At 39.3% G+C, this 12,322-nt stretch overlaps 4 protein-coding genes across 4 annotated transcripts; 3 read left to right on the top strand and 1 right to left on the bottom strand.

The window, feature by feature from the left end:
* Positions 1-125: 125 nt before the first annotated feature.
* Positions 126-2,339, top strand: EAE98_011237 (uncharacterized protein; the record flags this gene model as incomplete). The annotated part of the gene is made up of 1 exon (XM_038958859.1): positions 126-2,339. One exon carries the CDS (start codon positions 126-128, stop codon positions 2,337-2,339), a length of 2,214 nt encoding a protein of 737 aa, XP_038804863.1.
* A 1,446-nt stretch (positions 2,340-3,785) lies between these two features.
* EAE98_011238 (uncharacterized protein) lies at positions 3,786-4,311 on the bottom strand (the record flags this gene model as incomplete). Its single annotated transcript, XM_038958860.1, has 2 exons — positions 3,786-4,158; positions 4,256-4,311. 2 exons carry the CDS (start codon positions 4,309-4,311, stop codon positions 3,786-3,788), a joined length of 429 nt encoding a protein of 142 aa, XP_038804864.1.
* A 1,411-nt stretch (positions 4,312-5,722) lies between these two features.
* Positions 5,723-6,903, top strand: EAE98_011239 (uncharacterized protein; the record flags this gene model as incomplete). Its single annotated transcript, XM_038958861.1, has 3 exons — positions 5,723-5,759; positions 5,855-6,032; positions 6,089-6,903. The coding sequence occupies 3 exons, from the start codon at positions 5,723-5,725 to the stop codon at positions 6,678-6,680; spliced, it is 807 nt and encodes a 268-aa protein (XP_038804865.1). The 3' UTR covers positions 6,681-6,903.
* Positions 6,904-9,890: 2,987 nt separating this feature from the next.
* Positions 9,891-11,504, top strand: EAE98_011240 (uncharacterized protein; the record flags this gene model as incomplete). Its single annotated transcript, XM_038958862.1, has 1 exon — positions 9,891-11,504. The coding sequence occupies one exon, from the start codon at positions 9,891-9,893 to the stop codon at positions 11,502-11,504; it is 1,614 nt and encodes a 537-aa protein (XP_038804866.1).
* Between the last annotated feature and the right edge of the window lie 818 nt (positions 11,505-12,322).

The raw sequence follows: 12,322 nt of genomic DNA on the forward strand, positions 1-12,322 counted from the left end.
CTCAATTCCCACCACATTTTCACACCCCACCACAAGACTTTTATTCCTAAGTGTAACTCTACACTTACTCGTCTTCATCCACTCGAAACTTCCAAAATCACTCCATCCAACTCCAATCCCCCACAATGTCATCACCAAGCTCCAGCACCCCCCTAGAAATCTCCACCCCAACATCTCCCTCCAATCTCCAAGACGATTTCGCACAAACCAAAGAAGATTTCGACGTCTCTTCTATCCCAGACTCCGATTCCGAAGATGAAAGTACGATTTATGATCAAACATCGGAAAAGGGAAAGAAGGTTGAGGAATCTGCAGATGGTGAGATCGTTTATGATACTTCTATTGCAGATGAGATGGGAGATGAGGGACGAGATGATGAGGGCTTGGAGGATAATACGATAGTTCAGTCTGTGATCTTGAGTAGATTCTCGACTCCGACTACTGATGAGTTGATGGGGTATATTATTGATACTGATCTTTTGGGAGTTGGTAGCAAGGAAGTTGGCAAGGAGCCTCTGACTACCTATCATCAAAAATTAGAAGAGCTCGCGAGAATCCGAGCAGTGATTACTCGAAGCCGAATTCCTGATACTCATCAGATAACCCGAAACTATACATCTGCACTCGCAGTAGCACCAATTTCTCTAGAAGTTCAAAACTCCACAACTCACCTCCCACCAGGCACGCCTCTTATCCGGGATTTTGCAGTTGCTCCATTGCCCTGCATGTCCAATCCTCACAATCCTTACACCCTCTCAACCCCGCAAGTCCTACGCGGGACGGATGTCCTGAAATACCGAACTCTACAATCATGTACATATCCCTCAACTGGTATCCGCACTATGTATCATTATCACGGGGTTCTTTTTCGCCATGCAGTGAATGGTATTCACGCACCCTCTGATAAGAAAGAAGAGGAAGAGGAAGAAAAAGAACTGGATCGTGAATTATCTGCAGGAGAAGAAGCGGATGATGAGGAATATATGTATATATCTACACCCGAACCTGTAATTCCACGTGCTCCTGTTTTAGGGAATCGAAATGTGGGGGATTTGGTGAAGATTGAGGAGATAGAGGAGATAGAGGACATTGAGGAATCAAAGGACGAGAAACTTTTCCAGATTCTTCCTAGCAATCTCGAGAAGTCACGACAACCAAAGGAGGACAATCTCAAGGACTCAGAAATCAATATCTCAAATCCCCCCACCATCATCTCCCCCCTCACCATCCACAAACAACATCCACAACCCTACCAACTCCCCCGCATCAACGCCTGGCCCCTTCTAGCCCTCACCTATCACATCCCCATCTTCCCCACACACATGCTCACCTCCACCTCTCTTACCCAACTCTCCCTCTGTGAAAAATCCCTCCAGCAGCAAAACGGATACTCCGATTCCCCACTCGATCAATGGGCGCTAACCCAACATCGAATATTTCTCTGGATCAATTCCGGCGCGTTAGAAAATGGTATTGAGGGGGAGATGCGACGATTAGGGAGTGCGGATGCGTTGCTTGGGGAGGAGAGTAGCGAGATGTGGGATTATGAGGATGTGGAGGTGTTTGCGAGGTGGGAGGGGGATACTTTTAGGAGGTGTTTGGAGTGGGTGCAGGATGTGGAAGGGGTTGGGGAGAGGGAGGGAAAAGAATGGGGAGGCGTGGGTTTGGAGAATGAGGTGTATGATTTTTGTGGGGAGGAAGAGATTTTGCATCGGTCGGCGAGTATAGCTAGTAAGGAGAAGAATCACAAGGGCTCATCATCATCTTCATACATCTCGGAAGAATACGATGCCGAAGACGAGCGAGGCGAAATCAGATCTGCACAGCCTTCATTTCCCCTCCCAAAACAAATCGAAAACGCAGATTACGATCCCCGACTTGGCAGAGTGGTGAATATATTCCGCACACGGACTCTCCACCGTTTAGGAATCACTTCTCAGAATTCCCCCTTTCGCCAACCGATTAATCATACCGCGTTTCGGGAAACGGGGATTCAGGCTGCGGATTATGCGCGTGCGAATGCGATGACGAGGTTTGAGAGGGTGGCGGAGGATTTTGCGAGGAGGGAGGGAGGAGCGAGGGAGGGAGGAGCGAGGGAGGGAGGAGTGGGGGAGCGGGAGGATTCTGTGGGACAGGCTGAGCAAGCGGGATGGAGTGAGAATAGAGATTCGAGATTTGATAGCGCGGAGGTGCATATGAGAGGTGGTGCGGGATCTGAGGATTCGGGGAAGGAATCGATTGATGAATCTTTTCCTACTGGATCCAAGTCTCGGAGTCCACTTTTTCCCAGTGCTAGCGATTTTAAAGCAAGCCCCTCACTTCTTTGTCCGCATCTCTAAGCCCAAATCGATAACACCAAAATCAAAATCCCACCTCACCCTCCATCATCCACGCTATTAAAACCCTCAACCAAAAATTGCAAATTCATTCCACCACACCCAAACTTCTCATTCGCGCCGTAATCAGCCTCCCAAATCTCATCAGAAATCTTCTTCCAGTCCTTGCACCATCACCTCTCCCTCCAACCTCCCCCACACCCACCCACCCCCTCATGTCACCCCCTCCAAAATCCCCACCCTCCACAAACTCTTCACAAGCTCTGCTCTACTCCGCACCATATAAACATATCCGCACCCCACTGCGCGCCGAAAACCCAAATCCAAATCCAAATCCAAATCCAAATCCAAATCCAAATCCAAATCCAAATCCAAATCCAAATCCAAATCCAAATCCAAAAATAAAAATAAAAACAAACAAACAAGCAAACCAACAAAAAAACAAGCCGAGCTTTGAAAACCAATATATCTATAAAATAAAAATAAAAATAATAACAACTCGAGTTATTGAGAGTGCGAGAGTAGAGGTTGAAGAACAAGCAGAAGAGTTGGGGGTATGAGAGGAAGGTGTATGATGGTTATGAATGATAAGAATAAGAATAGCTATATAGATATATGGTGGGAGAGGAGAGGAGAGGAGAGGAGAGGAGAGGAGAGGAGAGGAGAGGAGAGGAGAGGAGAGGAGAGGAGAGGAGAGGAAACAGGAGAGGAAAGAAGTAGGATAGATGGATGGATGGATGAATGGATGGGATGGGATGGATGGGTAGTATTATAATAGGATATGAATCTATAATTTTGTATGTTTATATAGGTATATATATATATAAGATCTTATATACATATATACATATATACATATATACATATATACATATATACATATATACATATATATATACCAAAATATTTCCGGATATTAGGTTTATAATCTTAACTGACTATTTTATATACATATATTTTTTTAAAAAAAAAATCTAAATGAAAAATTGATTAATTGATTAATCTATAAATCTATAAATCTGAGTTAATAATGATGCATTGGAATACTAGGTAGTTAACCTTATAGCGAGAAAGTGAGTTAGTTAGGTATGTTGTTGTATCATGAGTGAATGAGTTAGCTAGTAGCTATTTACTATTCTATTTTTTTTTGGGTTTCGCTATAATGGGTATTCCTACTAGGTAATTAGGTTACTGAAAGATAGTAAGATCGGTAGTCGTAACTAACGACTTCAAATATCCATAAGTTCTTGAAAGACTGGAATTGAGATGGAGGAGGTATCTTTAACTTCGACATAAAAAGAGATACCTTGAACGGAATACCTGATTCTAAGATACGATATACATATTGTAAGATTTTACTTTAAACCAAGATTCAAGAACCAGAATTCCAATCTCCAATTTTCAAAACTCCCAACTTCACAACTTATGTTTCCTCCAAGATCCTTCCGCCTAAGTAACAGACTTCTTCATAGTCCCTTTTCCCTTTGACGTATCTGTACTGGAACTACTACTCGTTCTATTCGGACGTTTCTTTTCTCCACTAGAAGCACTGCTATTTCCATTTCTCTTAAGCTCTTCTTCTTTCTTGTTCTCTTTCGCCCAGTGAGCAGCTACATTCTTTCTTATATTTTCTTTCAGCAGCTTCCGTCTCTCTTGTTCCTGTTCTTCCAAATCAGCTTCGATTTTAGTTTTTATACCTTCAAACGTTTTATATAGTTCGGTGAGTTGAGTTCTCTTGGCTTCATTCTCAGCCTTGGCGGCTGCTTTTGCTTTTGGGGTATTGGTTTTATTTTTCAGTTCGGCGACGGCGTCGAGTCGGGTACTGTGGTGGAAGAGTTAGTGCTGGTTTTGTGATGGGGATGGGATGGGGAGATGGCTAGCATGTTAAAACAGTGTGTGTGTGAATAGGGTAAGTTTACCGTCTCTTTTGAGATGGATCTGGACCACTGCCTTGACCACTACCTTGACTAGGCATGATAATGTATTAAGAATAGATGATTAGGTTGTAGAAGTTTAGTTTGATAAAGTGAGGAAGTGAGGAAGTGAGGAAGTGAGTATGTGGTGTGGTGAAATGTAATGTCTTCCTCTTGTGTGGAAGTACGGAATCTTAAATACATTTCCATGGCCTCACCAACTTTTGCATCGGATGAAGAAATTTCTTCAACATGTTATCATGCATTTTTCTGGGCGCGAGCGAGAGGAAATAAGTGGCAGTGGACATGTAGATTATTTGGCTGCGATGGTACAGGTCGACCTTGCGAAATCACCTAGGCCGCAGAACGAATATCGACCAACGGAAAATACATAGCAGTCTGAATCAGAAGTGCAAATCAATAGCTCTTATCAGAAGTCATAGGAAACAATAAGCAAACTTTGTCTTCGGATACTTTTCTCGTCTTCACATTCAAGAGGTCAACCTCGATTTGACCTCCAACTTTGAATCTTTGAATCTTTCGCCAATTGAGATATATCTTCAATCCGGCTGAATCTAACGATGAAAAGAAAATCAATACAGATTATTTATCTAATTCTATATTGATATGAATGCTTTTGGGGGAAGAAATATATCTGGGTGATGATATGGTAGAGAATTCGTGGTTTTGAATAGCTTTGCAATTGACGATTTGATATATGAGATGGTTATCATGGTTAGACGGTGACGCAGAGATGGTAGATCTTAGAGATTTATACCAAGATAATGATCTCAGAGGAAGGAATTAAATGTCATCCACTTGAAGATTGAAGATGATGATGAAGATTGAAGACCAAGATTGAAGACCAAGATTGAAGACCAAGATTGAAGTTTCATCATCAGAGAAAGATGTTACATATAGCAATAGAACCGTTAGAAGAGTTAAATTGATATATCTCTTTGATCCCAACTATTAAATCACTTTGAATTGAAACAAATCTAGAAAAAACTCACTTGAGTTCTGTGAATAAAGTAAATTAGAGAAGAAAAAGAAAAAAGACTCTTTACATAAGAACAAACAACAACATTCATACATGCAGAGATACAGATATTGATTCACAATTACTAATCTCTGGTTGGTTGGGCACAGACTCCATCTTTTGGTAGAGAGAGGTGGATTGATGGTGGGGTGGATGCTGGGCTGGTGGTGAATCTTTATCTGTTTGCTATTCACATTCAATTAATTTCAACCTCTACAAACAAAATCTCTCACCATCTTTTTCTTCTAAATCCTTCATACTTTCTTTCTCTCTATCGTAGATCCTTCTTGAATTTACATTTGATACATCTCCTCTTCGAATCTGTACACTCTCTTACAACCATTCCATTACACAACAGTTTTGCATATTCGGAGAATATCAATCAATACACACACAATCATTCCAATCAATCGCGGGGTACGGAAACAAGAAACATGTCGTCCATCACCCACGAAGCAAGTAACCAGGCTGGTAAGTCGCACTACTTCTTTTGGATTCCCATCTCTAGATCGAAATACCATATGTCTGCAGGACATTTGTGATACACTCTAACGCAAAGCTAATAGAGCCTTCGATTCTTGAAGCTGCCGCTGCACAACAATCATGGTCCGTGGAGAAAGTAGTCAAGGAAGAATTCCCCGTCGTACCAAAAGAGAATTCGCAATCACCTGTACCATTCTTTCACATGCTGGAGAGATTGAAGACGACCAAGCGGGAAGGATGGCGTAGATTTGGTATCGAGAGGTGAGTTGCCCAAACAACTTGTTACATGGGATCGATCAAGCTAATAATCTTTTCAGAGGAGAATCGATTTCCGATCACATGTATCGCATGTCACTCATTACCATGTTCGCACCCAAATCTCTCTCTTCCAAGATCGACATTGCGCACTGTACGAAGATGGCTCTCGTTCACGATATGGCAGAAGCTCTGGTTGGAGATATCACACCCGTTGATAACGTACCCAAGACCGAGAAGAATCGTCGCGAAGCTACCACGATGGATTATTTTACCAAGAATCTCCTCGGTCGTGTGAATGGTGGAGTGACTGGAGAGGAAATCAAGAAAATCTGGCAAGAGTATGAGGATTCGGAGACATTGGAGAGTAAATTTGTCCATGATGTCGACAAGGTAGAATTGATTCTGCAAATGGTGGAATATGAACGTGCGGATAAGAATGGATTGGATTTGGCGGAATTTTCATGGGTTGCCACGAAGATTGTTCTTCCCGAAGTGAAAGCTTGGGCTGATGAAATTTTGGCGGAGAGAGAGGAATTCTGGGCGGGTAGAGAACATAGAGTGTTTGGTGAGCTTCAAAAACCGGATGAGAAGAGAGTGGCTCAACATGATCAATATTATGGAGGAAAGGAGAATAAGGCTGCGGAAGTTTAGACGTAATGCGACGGGTGGATATGGAAAGGATGAATGGCGTTGGGAAGTGGTAGAGATGATAGCTCTTTTGATTGTAATGGATAGTTAGATACCAGATACCCGATGCCCGACACAGATATCAGCATCGATAATAGCTTACTTGAGTAGCAGATTGGGAATTCCCCAGATTTAATAGCAAGTCTGTAGTATTATTTGAGTGTGGACTACGCATACGATTTGTGTTTGGATTGAAATTGATATACTTGAACCAGTTGATGGATATTCTACGAGTATGAGTATTCTAAATGAAACAGTACTATGGAAAAGGATAATAAAGCTTACTAATTCGATATCTATCTAGTATGTAGGTATATATGTATATGTATATATTCGATTTAATAACGTATTTCCAAAATATAACTTTTTTTGATTTAATCAACTTTTTACTAAATCTTGTATTAAAATAATTCAATTGCTTTTAATTCAATCAATATAACTTCAAATTGAAAAAACTCTATATTATAATATAAATCTCAATTAATAAAATCAATAAATAAAATTTGAATACTTTTAATCAAAAATTCATTGAATTAAAAATGATTAAATGAAAATTGAGTTTCGAAAATTCAAAAACCTGAAAACTACTCTAAAAATCATGATTTTATTCAACCACCTCTAATTCTATAAATTTTTGATCAATTCTATTCAAACTTTATTTATAGATTCTATCAATTGAGATCTATATTATAATACTAAGTTTTTTCAATTTAGAGCTATATTGATTGAATTAGATTTTCCGATTTCAAAAATTCGATTAGGTGATATTCGAAAAAGTGCTTTTTTGGGAGAAAATATATTATTAAATTAAGTATATATATAAGGGCGTATCTTTAATAAATATCGAGTTCGTGCGCAAGCACTTTTTATACTAAAATTCACTTAAACTCACCTATTTTAAAATTCAATATTAAATCAATTAATATTATTATATATTTAAAATTTTATAAAAGTAATAAATTCTTATTTAAAATTTAATAATGTAGGTTTAGTTTTTTTATTAAAGTTTTCAATTAAATCAAAATTTATGTTGAATTTTTATGCTTAAAATCTTTATAAGAAATAATATTTATTTTAAGAATCAAATTTCTATATAGAATTTAATTATTAATTCAATTTTAAAATTAATAAATCTAATACCAAATTAACTATTGATCTATTTTTTTTATACAATTCAAATTTTAAAATTTTATAATAAATGTTTGAATTATAATTCATTTATAAATATATAGAATAAAGTATAGTTTTGGTAAGGAAATTTGCTTAAATTTCAGTCCGGTATTTATTAAAGATACGCCCTTATAGAGTGATTATACTAGGTATTATATATCTATCTATATACGAATTATGTATTTTAAATATATTTACCTAGCTTGAATTAGCTATCTAGATACCCAAGTACTTAATATATATATACATAGATATATACCTAGTACATATATACATATATATATATATATTATACTCCTCTTGATTCTTTCCGTTTTATATTCTATCTATTAGATATTCTATCTACTAAGTATCTATCGTAATAAGATATATAAAAGTACCTATCAAGTATTATCTTATGATTTTCATTATATTGTATAGCAAGCTTTCTTTTTCTTTCTATTAACAAGTTTCTTATAAATAGATGAGAATTAATTTTAACGGTGAAATCTATACTGTGTATGAATAAATGAATAAATAAATAAATGAATGAATAAATGAATAAATGTAATAAATAAATAAATTGAAAAAGCGTGATTTGTCAATATTGAATGATTACCTATCTAGTGAGTACTAAAAGTACCTCCCGCATTCATGAAAGAATTATTCACCACGGCAACCATGGTTAGGTTAGCTGTATGTAGCTGTATGTAGGTAGGTCTTGAGACATTGGTCATTGTTTTATACTGTTTGGAGATAGGTACAGTAGGAAGTACAGTAGGAAGTACAGTAGTAACTGTACCTAGGTAGACTGAGGATAAATAAATACCTAGTACTTGACTTATTATGTATGTAGGGTTTGAAAGCTACATACATATGATACAGCTTGGAATAGGAAGTTGGTACGGAGATACTGGTAGATTAACTTAAGATAGATCAAGAGTTGAGAGTTGAGAATTAAGAGTCAAGATTCGATGGGATGGGATTGGAATGGACTGGACTGGATTCACCGCCATCTTTCTATTGACAGAAAAATATTAAATAATTACTGGGGATTTTACAAGTATTCTATTGGGGGTTTTCTCTCTTTTATTTATTTGTTTCTGACTTGCTTTTCTTGATCTCTTTTTGTAAAGAAGAAGATTAAGAAGAATAGAAAGCAAAGAAGAAAAGAGGAAAAGAAATACAGCCCAGAAATACCGCCAGCCCAAAGGACAAGTTTACATCTTCCACGCATTCGGATCCATCTTCTCCATCTTCTCCATTTAATTTCATCTCATTCTGGTCTTTGCTCTTTCGTCGCGGGATAGAGGACATACAAAGTACATACCAAGTACATGCAAAGTACCTACTTCCAATCCACAATACGGAGTCCAGGAACGTTGCGTCTCCATTCATGTACATATACATACATGTGTTGTGGTGTGGTTGATCCTTTGATCCTTTGAAACCGGGACGTGAAAGATTTTTTCGTTTGGATATCTGGGAGGGAGTCTTATCACGAGGTTTGGAATTCACTGGACTGGTATTCTGCGGTACGAACGTTGGTCACAGAGGTGTTGATTGGGAATTTGGAATTCGAAATCGGAATTCGGAATTCAGAATTCAGAATTGATTGAGAGGTATTGATTGATATTGATCTTGATGTTGATCTGATACGGATTGATCTGGATTGACACAAATTGATACCCATTTTAATACTAATCACACAACCTGATAACAATCTCATCACCAATACTAATACCACCGATTGCGATTACGAATTACGAATTGCCATATTTCCTACGCCTCGTTAACATAAAACAAATCTCTCAGCCTCGGGAAGATATCGACAAAAGATACCTACCTAGATAGATCATCATCATCATCATCATCATCATCATCATCATCATCTTCATCATCTGTCCCCGTATAAGCCTTGGAAGCTGTATGATCCATTGGATTTAATAACCTGGAATCTTTTGGGTATTCCACTTCAACTCCCAACATTTTCATCCATCACATTTCTTTCAACAGATCCAGAAAATGTCTTATTTCTTACACTCCCTTCCAGTCGCGGAAAATATGCCGGGTACGTTTGGTCTCGATTCTCCATCGCCTCAACATGACGTACCAATTGCAGGTTCCAAATCAAATATGTATCTTCCGCCCTCAACGCCATCAGCGTCTGCCACTTCGTCTCTCTATCTCTTTGATACACAATCCACCACCAGTACCGATTTGTTAAATGCCGGAGGCACCATGGTCGGAAGAAAGAGAATGAGAGATACGTTACCATTTGAATATGGGTACGAACGAGGAAATCAATTGGATGAGGGCGATTCCAATTTGGTGACGCCAGGAAGTCCCATGCCTTTTGTTAATACCAAATATCGATTGGCAGGAGGGTTAGATACTCCGCAGGCGGAGAGACAAAATCGAGAAATGGGAATGGGAAGAGAGAGTGATTTTGGTGATACCAAATATCGAAGGGAATTAAGTGATGTCAAGGAAACTTTCGAAGCCGAGGGAGAAGGTCAATTGTATCGAGATGAAAATGGAAGACCGAGAATCCGAGGACAACCAAAGGAAGATGAGAAACGTGGATGGATTAAACCTATGGTTAATGTGGTGGGTGGTGTGGTGGGAAAGATGTGGGAATTTTGTAAGATGGGTGTCGCATTTAAAGGATTCCAAGCTGGTGGTGGAAATGGCTATGTTTTTGGATCGACCACTCCCATCGAACCGACATTTATGGATGAACCGAAGAATAACATGTGGGAGGATGAAAAATCTCCTGGTACACCGGTCCCGGGTGGATTTCCGATGGGTGGGATGGTTGAGAATTATATGGATCGAAATTATGTTCCACCACAGGAAGAGACAACTCCTCCGAGACCAGCAAAGAGACGTCAAACGAGTTTTACGGCTCAATCAACTCCAGATGATATGTCCAGAAATTGGGTGGTTGTTCCTCCTCCACAAGTAGTACAACAACCTCAACCTGAATATCAACATACATCTCACCCTGAATATCAACACTCTCAACACTCACCTCAACCCGAATATCAACACACACCTCAACTCGAATATCAACTTAATCAACAATATCCAAAATTACCACCCGTGCCTGCAGATGCATTTGCCATTCCACAATCTCAAGCACCTAAATCTAGATTTTCACAACAGAGAAGTGGAATTGCTCGATATAATATACCTACCACATCGAATTCGACTAGGAGATATTTGGTTCAACCTCAAATCACATCAAGTAATATGGGTGCGACCCGAAGACCAAATTATCAAAGTAATCCTCGAATTTTAAATCCTTCACCTACTCTATCAAATTATGAACGTGGCACCAATTATTCCACTCCCACTCGACCAGGTACTTCTCAAATCCCACGTACAGCTTCACCAGCCGGATCACGCATTCCTCGTTGGACACCGAATAGTCCCAAAACAGGACCTAATTCGAATGAGAGCCCAGCAGCAAGAGAAGCAAAAGCATGGAAGGCGAAACAATTGAAAGAGGAGAGGGAACAGGATGAGATGATGAGGAAGTTTGATAGACAAATGAAGGAATTGATTAGACAGGGGAATATGGCGTTGGGAACGAAGGTGGAGGATATGGAGGTTGATGATGAGGATGTTTACTAGGGTGGGATGGGTGTGAGGGGGTGGAGATGGTAATTTAGAGTGGTGGGGGGTTTGCGTATATGTTGCGAGTGGAGAAAATGGAGATGGGAATATATGGGAAGGAGGCATGCATATGTTTGCGTGGAGAATGAGATTTGCACATACAGATGAAATTGAGAGATGAAAGGCGTTGGGAATTGATGTTGAGCTGGTTCGATCTGGTCTGATCTAATCTGATCTAGACAAATGATCGTGGCATTCGCATATTACGCATAGCACAGATTGCTTGTTTATTTGTTGGCTTGCTCACTTACTTGCTTGCTCATCTCATCCTTTCTAATTCTTTGTTTATATGGAGTTGGATGAATACATTATTCATCAATCATGGTCAGAATTGGGATTAGGATTTGGTAAACGGCGTTTCTTTCGGACTTTGTTTCTAGCTTGCTTTGCTTTACTTTACTCTGGCTGGATTATCTGGTTTGGTTTGGGTTGGTTTAGTTTGGGTTAGTTGGGATTAAGTGCGTGTTTGCTTGGAGCGAATTTAACGATGAGATGATTTTATTTTATTTGGTTTGGTTTGGTTTGATGAGGAGATGAGGAGATGAGGAGATGAGGATGGGGGAGAGAAGGGGAGAGAAGGGGAGAGATGGGGATTGTAGAGATGGGGGGTGTTTTGATTTGTTTTCTTTTGCTTCTTTGAGAGATGGGGATTGGGAGATACCATGGTTGTTGCTTTTTTCTTTCTGAGAGGATCGAAGACGAATGAAATGGAATGGAATGGAATGGAATGGGGAAAGATGATGGGGAAAGGTGAAAGGCAGAGGGGGAGATTGTAT

This window comes from Botrytis deweyae (assembly GCF_014898535.1).
Source record: "Botrytis deweyae strain B1 chromosome Unknown BDEW_045, whole genome shotgun sequence".
NCBI lineage: Eukaryota > Fungi > Ascomycota > Leotiomycetes > Helotiales > Sclerotiniaceae > Botrytis > Botrytis deweyae.